At 39.6% G+C, this 10,171-nt stretch overlaps 1 protein-coding gene across 1 annotated transcript; it reads right to left on the reverse strand.

Annotated features, from left to right (window-relative positions):
- Positions 1-983: 983 nt before the first annotated feature.
- Positions 984-8,199, reverse strand: LOC142944387 (cyclic AMP-responsive element-binding protein 3-like protein 4; the record flags this gene model as incomplete). Its single annotated transcript, XM_076085641.1, has 7 exons — positions 984-1,894; positions 3,063-3,156; positions 3,553-3,637; positions 4,160-4,228; positions 6,979-7,085; positions 7,666-7,755; positions 8,093-8,199. Coding segments are annotated over 7 exons (860 nt in total), but the record flags the coding sequence as incomplete, so codon positions are not given.
- Positions 8,200-10,171: the final 1,972 nt, after the last annotated feature.

Below are 10,171 nucleotides of genomic sequence, written 5' to 3' on the forward strand. Positions count from 1 at the left end.
TCCATCAGGTGGTCACGTTTTTACCTAACCCTAACCCTAACCCTGACCCTAACGTTGCGACAGAGGCTTAATCGTGAGCGCAGGGCTAAGACCAAACAGTCTGCTATGAGCGCAGGGTTACGACCAGATAGTCTGCTATGCGCGCAGGGTTACGACCATACAGTCTGCTATGAGCGCAGGGCCAAGACCATACAGTCTGCTATGAGCGCAGGGTAAAGACCATATAGTCTGCTTTTATAATAACAATTTTTAGCGCAATATCAAGACAAAAATAGTCAGATATTTTAGCGCACTATGACCAATTTTTTCACATGTCGGGACGGAACGGTTGGATGTTTGGGCGTGTGTGGATGCTTGTGGAACATTGATACTTACCTCGGTGGGAGAATGGACAAACCGAACTGTGTGAGGGGCCGGGGTGTAGTGGTGGCCTCGCCGGTGGCTCAGAGTCAGAGCTCAGTGATGGACAGTGCACCGGGGGACTTTGCTGTTTTTACAGCGGTTCCCCAAAACCCCAACCCTACCCTAATATTTGTCAGATGTCTGATCACAAAATGACTGGACCTCAAATTAAAAACGATTTCTGTGACACACTTTATCTCAGTATGTCATACCATCAGTATTTTCACTAAAGTACTTCACTTAAAACGTCTAATGTTTATTGTATGGATTGTTTCATTACTGAGTAACATGCAGTTCAGATAATCAAATGTATTGTTGCATCAGTGGAAGAGAATTGTCACCATTTACAGTTGAAGCAATTTAACAGTCAACAGAAAACGTCAGAATAACAACATTAAATGAGGCATTGTGCACTTTGTGTTACCATGACAACAGCAGTGCAGATATTACTTTTAACATTTATAAAATAGATCTGAAGTGACTTATATAAACACACGTAATCAACATATTGTTATTAGATCCATACCCTACAATAACTAATCCTGTTTACTTTCAAGTAGATTAAGAGACAAGCTTCTGAATTAATTTCTGTAACACTTTAATTTAATTACACAGATATACATTTCCATCACCATGTTTCCCAAATCGCTAAGATGGAAGAAGTGCAAAGTTAGCAAATAAAAGCCCGGCTGAAAAAAACAAGAATTTTCGTTTTGGAGTTTGAGTATAAATTCTAAAATAAACTGGTTAAAGGGTGAAGTTACACCTTCAGAGGTATTTCTGAACAGTTAGCATAGCTTAGCACAAAGGCTGGAAAAAGGCTGACACTTTGAACCTCCGTTAAAAAAACACCACTGGTCATTTTTAAAGTCACCACCAAACAACGTGTTAACAGTGAGCTTTACTGGGTGGAGGTTTTTACCGGTTTCTAGTCTCTGTGCCGATCAACTGGCTTCAGCTTCTTACTCACTGTTGTTTTTAATTTCCCAACTAACTCTTAACAAAAAAGCAAATTAGCAAATTTTGTCAAAATATCCAACTATTCATTGAAGCTAAAAGTAGAATAAACGGTTAACCACCAATCAATGAATTAATTTCAGACAAATTATTCAGTGTCCATTGCTGGTTTTGACTTTAAGCTAGACATCGAACATGAAATCCTTTGTGGTGTTGAAAACATCCATCTACATCTCATCAGCATGTGCAGGTTTGGTGACATCACTTCCTTTCCCCCCCGCTGACCTCAGACCCAGAACCAGCGGCTCAGCTGGTCCGGAGACCAGAGCCGAGTCGTTCACTGATCGGCTCCCATCAGAGCCGGTACTTTCAGGGGGTTCTATTGGCTCTTGGAGGATGGCGACAGCTTCTGGAGGTCCTGATTGGCCGAGTTCAAAGGGCGGTGACAAGGAGTCGGACCGTACAGCTGGAACATCGGCGTCGTCTGCTGTCGGCTGGGAGACGGAGGGATCTGTGAGGATGTTTCTGGAAATAACTAGAAAGATGGAAGAGGATTTGATTTTGACTTTACATCTGCATGATTGAGTCCATTCTGCAGAACTAAGATCCTGTAAGCAACAGCTCAATAACAAGAGAAGAAATCAGCAGTCATTGGTCAAAGAAACAGGAAGCTTAGATTTAAACAAGAACAGCTTCCTGTTTCAAGAGTTTCACAATAAAAGCAGCCTAGAACAAGCTGGAGTGAACTTTATCAAACTCTTCTTCAGACTTGACAATAGAAACAGAAGGTTAATCTAGAGTTACTGTTTAAACATCAGCTGATCTATATATATATATATATATATATATATATATATATATATAGAGAAGAAGAGAAGAGATATATATATATATATATATATATAGAGAAGAAGAGAAGAGATATATATATAAAATAAACAATATTTACAGCCCAGCGGTTCAATAATGATCGTTTCTGGACCGGTAGAAAAAGTTTATATAACAATGTGGGTTCATGAACTAAATGGAAGTTTGATTAATTTCATTCTTCTTCTTTCGGGGACAAAACTATTTCAGATGTAAATAAAACATTTGGTGTCTGAATTGTGCCGTTTCTATCTTCTTTACAATAATTGAAGGAATGAAGAAAAACATCAGTAAAACAACCGATTCATAACTTTACGATCTCTTCCTCCTTCCTATTTATTATTGATAATTTCAGTCGGGATAAAGAGACACTTTATGAATTCATCAGTCCGTTAAAGATACGAGGAGATATAGTTTGAGCTTTTTACTTACAACTATGCATTTATATTAGTGCTGGGCAAGTTATCGCGTTAACGCATTAATTAATTAACCCCGACAATTATGTTATCGCGCGTCAACGCATTTCTTTTATTTATTTTGAAAGTGCGTTGCTCACTGGCAGCGGTGGAGGAAGTCTTCAGACTACGTTGATGCAGCGTGTGGGAGAAGTTTAGATAAACTAAAGCAAGACAAGCTAACAGATGCTACAGATTCAAACAGTTAATTAGAATAAATTGCAGTGAGGAGAAAAAAAACAAATTCAATGAATACAAAATGGAACATGAACAGTTTTACTTCCTTATTTGATCAGAATGTTTTTCAGTTTAACTTCTTTCTAAAATGTCTTGATTGAGAGTAGTCTGGATTAAATACAATCTAAACAGAAAGTTACTGACCTCCTGAGGGTCTGTAGTCGTCGTCTGGAGACGAGTTTCGGCTGAACGGACTGAAACTCGGCAAGATGATGAGACCCAGAGAGACCAGGACGAGCTGAGGACACACACACACACACACACGATTCATCTCTTTAGAATATGGACATGAAATATGATGTATTTACAGTTGAAACTGGCTCAAGATTTATACAAAATTAGAAATTATTGATTCACTTTTTCTTATTCCTGAAAATCTCTTTTTAGAAGTGAATTTGAGATCCGGTTTGGTTTTTCCTGGTTTTATTCAGATTTTATTCTGTCACGACACAAAACACTTCTGTATGTTTAGCTGAGAGAAAACATTTTACTATTGTAAACAAAAAATTAGAACTTGAACCACAATCAATTACATCTTAATGACACCGAAACATAATGAGCACACACACTCTCACGCACCTGCACACACTCTCTCTCTCTCTCTCTCACTCACTCACTCACACACACACCCTACCAGTAAGCAGGTGCTGGTCTGAGCTCCTTTACTGACCGTCTGTTTGATCAGAGACTGAAGCCGTCCCATCTGAGTCAGCAGAGACCTGAACAGAAAGAACACACTTTAATCATCTCATTACTTTTAGCAGTAATCTGAGTAATAAACACTAATCTCAATAATAAACACAGTAATCTGAGTAATAAACACAGTAATCTCAATAATAAACACAGTAATCTGAGTAATAAACACTAATCTCAATAATAAACAGTAATCTGGAAAAAGAACAAGAAAACAGAAAGAAAAAGAACAAGAAGACAACAGAAAGAACAAAAAGAAAACAAAGAACAAAAAGAAAACAAAGAACAAAAAGACAACAGAAAGAACAAGACAGAAAGAAGAAGACTGAAAGAACAAGAAGAACAAGACATCAGAAAGAAGAACAAGACAACAGAAAGAACAAGAAGAAGACATCATATAGAACAAGAATACATCAGAAAGAACAAGACAACAGAAAGAACAAGAAGAAGAAGAAGAAAACAGAGCCCTCTGCTGACTCATCGGTTCCTTTTATGGATCCAGATTCATTCATCGATCAGTAAACACTCAATAACAAATGTGGTCGTACATGTTGCGTTTTTCCAGCTGCTCCGCTGTCCTCTGAAGCTCCTTGTTTTGTGTTGAGCAAGATACTGCCCTGTTAACACACACAGACGCACACACACACACAGAGATGTGAGATAAATTTGCAACTAAAGACTATTTTCATGATTAATTCATCTGATCGATATATTGATACATTGTTTAGTCTAGAAAATAGCATAAAATGACGTGTTAATCTCATGTTTTGTCCCACTAACGATTGAAAACTTGAAGATATTCAATTCACTATCTGATTATGATACAGTGATTATCTTAATAGTTAGGGCCCGAGCACCGACGTTGGGCCGCGAGGTCCCTATTGAAACTGTAGGAATTATTATTAGGGCCCGAGCACCGACGTCGGGCCGCGAGGTCCCTATTGAAACTATAGGAATTATTATTATTCTTTTTCTCTCGAATGAAACGCCATTTTGGGGGCTTTATCATGTCCCCAACATCCCCATATTTGGCAAGCATATCAGGACTGCGGGATAATTTGATATTTTATGGGTCCCATGCTCGAGCATGACAAAATTGCTCGCTAGCGCCCCCTAGAAGTTGGAAAGGCAAGCCCTGACAGCCCGTATGTCCAAATTACTTAAAATTTTACGGACATGAGCAACTGAATGAGTTCTACAAAAAATCATCTTGGGACCCTAAGCTCCGTCTTCCAAAATCTTCCGCCATTTTGAATTTTGTGAAAAACACATTTTGGCAAACTCCTCCTACATGCTGGGTCTGATTGGTACCAAATTTGCTGTGGATCATTATTGGATCTATATAATCAGAAGCTACTAAAAGCTTATTGATATCTCATTGCATTAAGAATATATGGACAAATGAATTTCATAGAGGCGTGGCCTTTTACAGCAATATATATAACTTCAAAACCATGTGGCCTATCCTCACGAAATCTGTAGCATATGTTCACATTGTGTCCTGTAACATACCCTCAAATTTTTATTCCATACAACTACTAGGGGGCGATGCAGTAATACTTCCATTTCTTTGCATTTTTAGGCATTTTTCATCGTTTTCAGGCATTGTACTTTAACGAACTCCTCCCACAGAATTTATACGATCAACTGCAAATTTGGTCAACATGATCTAAAGACATTAATGATGAAAAGTTACTGAAATGGTCTACTGACATTGAACGACCTTCGTTTTATGTGGCGCCCATGTCACGCACATTTCGTGCCATTCGCCATGAAAGAGGAAGTTGTTGTAACTCCAAGGTACTTTATTCAATCTGCCCCAAATTTATTATGCATGATGCTGGTCCAGGCTTGAGCACATTTCCATGCCAATATTTTCACAAAGTCATAGCGCCACCTACTGGCAAAAGGAAATGACAAGTTTTATACTTTGATGTACTCCGACTAGGACGTTGCCCAGATCAATCTCAAATTTGGTAAGGTAATTTGTAAGACATTGATGATGCTTCATCATGAATATTGTGAGTTGTCGTTAAACGCTGTTGCCGTGGCAACGTGTCATTCGCCATGAAAAATGAAGCTTATTTTTCTGTGACTTAGGATGCTCAACAAGCCTTGGAACTTTGCACAGGTGTCATAGGTGATGGAAATAAATATTTCATATGGCTTTTTGGCTTGACCCTTTCAAATTGCCTCGATAGCGCCCCCTACAAATTTTCAAAAACGCAGCCCCAGCGCTACGTTTGACCTACATGTATGAAATTTGGTAGGCACATGTATCACATGAAGACTTAAAAAAAAGTGTCTTGGGAACATGCTCGGGAAGTCGGCCATTTGGATTTTTCCCATGATTTCTAGTCACTATACTTTAACGAACTCCTCCTAGGGACTTTGTCAGATCCTTTTCAAATTTGGTCAGTATAATCTAAAGACCTTTGCTATTAAAAGTTACTCAAAGCTTTATGTTTGACGGAATGGCGTAGCCGTGGCGTGGCGGCCATTTTACGTGATTCGCCGTCAAACAACAACCCGGATGTAACTCCACAAAACGCAGCCCCAGCACTACGTTTGACCTACATGTATGAAATTCGGTAGCAACATGTATCACATGAAGACTTAAAAAAAAGTGTCTTGGGATAATGCTCTAAAATGAACAGGAAGTCGGCCATTTTCATTTTTGTGTGAATTTTCCCTTGATTTCTAGTCGCTATACTTTAACGAATTCCTCCTAGAGACTTTGTCAGATCCTTTTCAAATTTAGTCAGTATAATCTAAAGACCTTTGCAATTAAAAGTTACTCAAAGCTTTACGTTTGATGGAATGGCGTAGCCGTGGCGTGGCGGCCATTGTACGTGATTTGCCATTAAACAACAAGCTGATGCAACTCCACTGGACTTGCTCAAATATGTCCCAAACTTGCCATATTTGATAACAGTCATGGCCTGAGGATGTCTACAAGCCCATTTTCACTCAAAGTCATAGCGCCACCTACTGGCAACAGGAAGACAGCGTTACGTGACAAACTGAATCCAATTCATACGACATTTACATGATGTGGTCTATACTTGATGTAGAGCAACACAATGCATGTTTGCGCGTGTTCTCCAGTGCCACAGTGGATACAGGAACTGGTTGAATATTTGCACTACATAATTTCCAGCGTCACACAGTCCAAGCATTAAAAATATGTCTAACTTGTGGGCACGCTGTCTGATGGTCGCAGATATTTATGGCCGCTTCTGCCGGCGTCCCGCCAGTACCCCCGAGACGCGGGAAGGTGCGAGGGCCCGTTCATCGCTGCTCGCAGCTTTAATTTTGGATTGATTTTCTATATGATGCCTAATTGATTAATGGTCTAAGGTGAGACCTGCTTTCCAGCCCGTCGATGTACTCCTTCCTCCTCCTCCGGCTGTCCTGAGCCGACTGCTTGTTGCGGATTTTTCTCCGAACTCTTTTCAGGATTCTTTCCTCAGCCTAAAAATAAAGATTAATCAAAAATCAACATCATTAATTTCACGACTAATTATCCCGTCATCACTTTGACTTCCTGATTGGTTGGTGGGAAGTCACGCCAAGAAAATGTAAATCTGAAATCGGGTTTCTTGCCAAGAAGTTTTCTCATACAAGGAATATGGGTTTGTGTTTTGGTACATAACAGTCACAATTATCATAGCGATAGAAAAGACAAATAAACAAGTACTGCAAGTTAAGAAAAAATAAAATGACCAAATAGCTGCAAGAGTCCATTCCGGCTTCAAAACCTTTTTTCCTCTGAACAGCAGTAAACAGCTCTATAACCTGAATCACAGCTGTATGAAGCAGCTCTATAACCTGAATCACAGCTGTATGAATCAGCTCTATAACCTGAATCACAGCTGTATGAAACAGCTCTATAACCTGAATCAAAGCTGTATGAATCAGCTCTATAACCTGAATCACAGCTGTATGAATCAGCTCTATAACCTATAATTTGAATCAATCAAATTTGTGATTCGTGATTTTGGGCTGTACAAAATGAATGAATTGAATCTGAAGTGTCTTTCAGCAGTGTGACCTTGGTGAGAGGATGGTTGTTGGGAAGAGAAACTCCTTCCTGTGTCAGCAGCTTCTGTTCCTCCTCAGTCAGCTGCAGATCTGGGAACAGCTGCAACAGAAGTCAAGCTTATTTAAAGTGCTTTACAAAGAAAGGAAATAAAAACACAGATATAAAGAAGACAATATAAGGAAATTAGTAAAAGCATAGAATATTGAATCCAACAACTGAATAAATCACAACAAATAAAGCTAAGCTTGTCTTTACCATGATAATTGAGAGGCTAAAGGAAAGAGGTGGGTCTTAAGACGGAGATTAAAGGAATCACTGGAGGGAGAAGATCTTATTTTTATTGGCTGATTATTTTACAGTTTAAGGCCAACTACTAAAAATGCTCAATCAATAGAAGAAGAGTCAGTCCTCCAGGGTGTTAAAACCAAAGTCTCACCAGATCCCCGTCTGGACTTGGAGGGTCTTGGAGGCGTGCTGCAAAAACCACAGGCAGCTGGTTCACGATGCACGAGTCTGAAAACAACACCTGAGAGCTCCACCCATCTGTACGGGACAGGAAGTGACATCACGGTTACTGCCATCAACTCATCCCTGTTTGGAACTTAGATAACACAAGATAATCCTCAAGTGATCCCAGCGGGGACAAAGACAGAAATAAATACATATAAGTATAAAAAATAAGAAGTATATTAACTAAATAAGAACAGAATAAAAATACAAACTATACAAGAGCATTAGGAGACAAATGGTTTGTTAAGTGACAGAGTACACTAGGCTATGAATATTAAAATAATATATAATAATATGGTACATTATTGTTTGCATTGACCTGTCAATCACACCACTGTCACTTTATCAGCCCCTGAATTAAAATTAACTGAATTAATTATAAGATGAATGAAGTATCTGAACAAGTGTCTCAGACAGCTATGTGATGCTTGTTACCGTATTACCTGTACTACCTGTACCTGTATTACCTGTAACTGTACTACCTGTAACTGTACTACCTGTATTACCTGTACTACCTGTACCTGTTGTGGCATCACCCGGGGCCAGGTGATAGATGGGTGCTACTTCCCCTTTAAGGATCGGCAGCCACACCACAAGATGGCCGCCGAGGCAACAACTACAGCTCCCAGAAGGCCTCACCACTCACCACTAACCCTTAAGCCACCTGATTGAGGCCGGATTTAAGGGCTGCAGGAGGAGAGGAGAGGAGGAGAGAGCACACGGCGTGAAGGAGCACCGAGAACTATACAAAGTAAAGTTCCGAACCAGAGTGAGGAGGATTTGAATGGAAGAAGACCCGGTTGTCGGTGAAAAGCAGAGGACACTGAGTTTTTGTCTAAGGCTCAATCCCAATGTCCTCCCTAAAGCCTCAAACCCTGAACCCTTAAGGACTTACTGACGTCACCTGGTAAGTGGTTGAGTGTGAGAGACTGGCCCAATCCCAATGTCCCCCCTTACGGACTCACGGACTTTGCAGCGCGCTCCCGCGAAGTCCGTGAGGGTTTAGTTCTGTCCCACTGTCAAATCGTCAAGTGTTTGAGGGCTCTCTCACAGACATTTTCAGCCCTTTATGAACCCTTTCCGTAAGTCAGCATGGTATGCTGACTTAGCCTAAGGGAATTACCCACAAGTCATTGCAATGTGACGTTAAACAAGGGGTAACCAGTGGATGCATGGAGCAGTAAAAAAAACATTAACAAAGAGGATGGCTCACAGCCTGGAGTATTAAGTTTACTCAGAAACATTAAGGGTTAAAGATAGAACAAAAAATAAACTTGAAATCAGAGAATATTTATTTATTTATTCATCAAATATTTGATTTTGTCATTGAAGCTGTTTTGACAAAAACGAGTAAATAGATGATATGAAGTTACCTCTCATCTAGTGAGGAAAGAGCCTGAAAGACATTCAAATCAGGGAGTAAATAATATAAAATAAATACACACAATTATACATCATATTTATTGTCGTTTTCATGGTAACGTGATATGTTGCAGCAAAGTGCTGTCCCGTTCATATTTACACCATCTCAAGCCCTCACAGTCTCTCACACTCACCCACTCACCAGGTGACATTAGTAAGTCCTTGAGGGTTCAGGGTCTGAGGCTTTAGGGGGGACATTGGGATTGGGCCACTGTGAGGGCTTGAGATGGTGTAAATATGAACGGGACAGCACTTTGCTGCAACATATCACGTTACCATGAAAACGACAATAAATATGATGTATAATTGTGTGTATTTATTGTATACTGTGTACTCCCTGATTTGAATGTCTTCAGGCTCTTTCCTCACTAGATGAGAGGTAACTTCATATCATCTATTTACTCGTTTTGTCAAAACAGCTTCAATGATAAAATCAAACATTTGATGAATAAATAAATAAATATCTTCTGATTTCATGTTTATTTGTTGTTCCATCTTTAACCCTTGGTGTTTGAGTAAATGTATTATGACAGGCTGAACACACTGAGCCGTCCTTTGTTTACCTTTTTTTTTACGTCTCCAT

This window comes from Anarhichas minor, unplaced genomic scaffold, assembly GCF_050575085.1.
Source record: "Anarhichas minor isolate MPS153535 unplaced genomic scaffold, ASM5057508v1 ptg000220l, whole genome shotgun sequence".
NCBI lineage: Eukaryota > Metazoa > Chordata > Actinopteri > Perciformes > Anarhichadidae > Anarhichas > Anarhichas minor.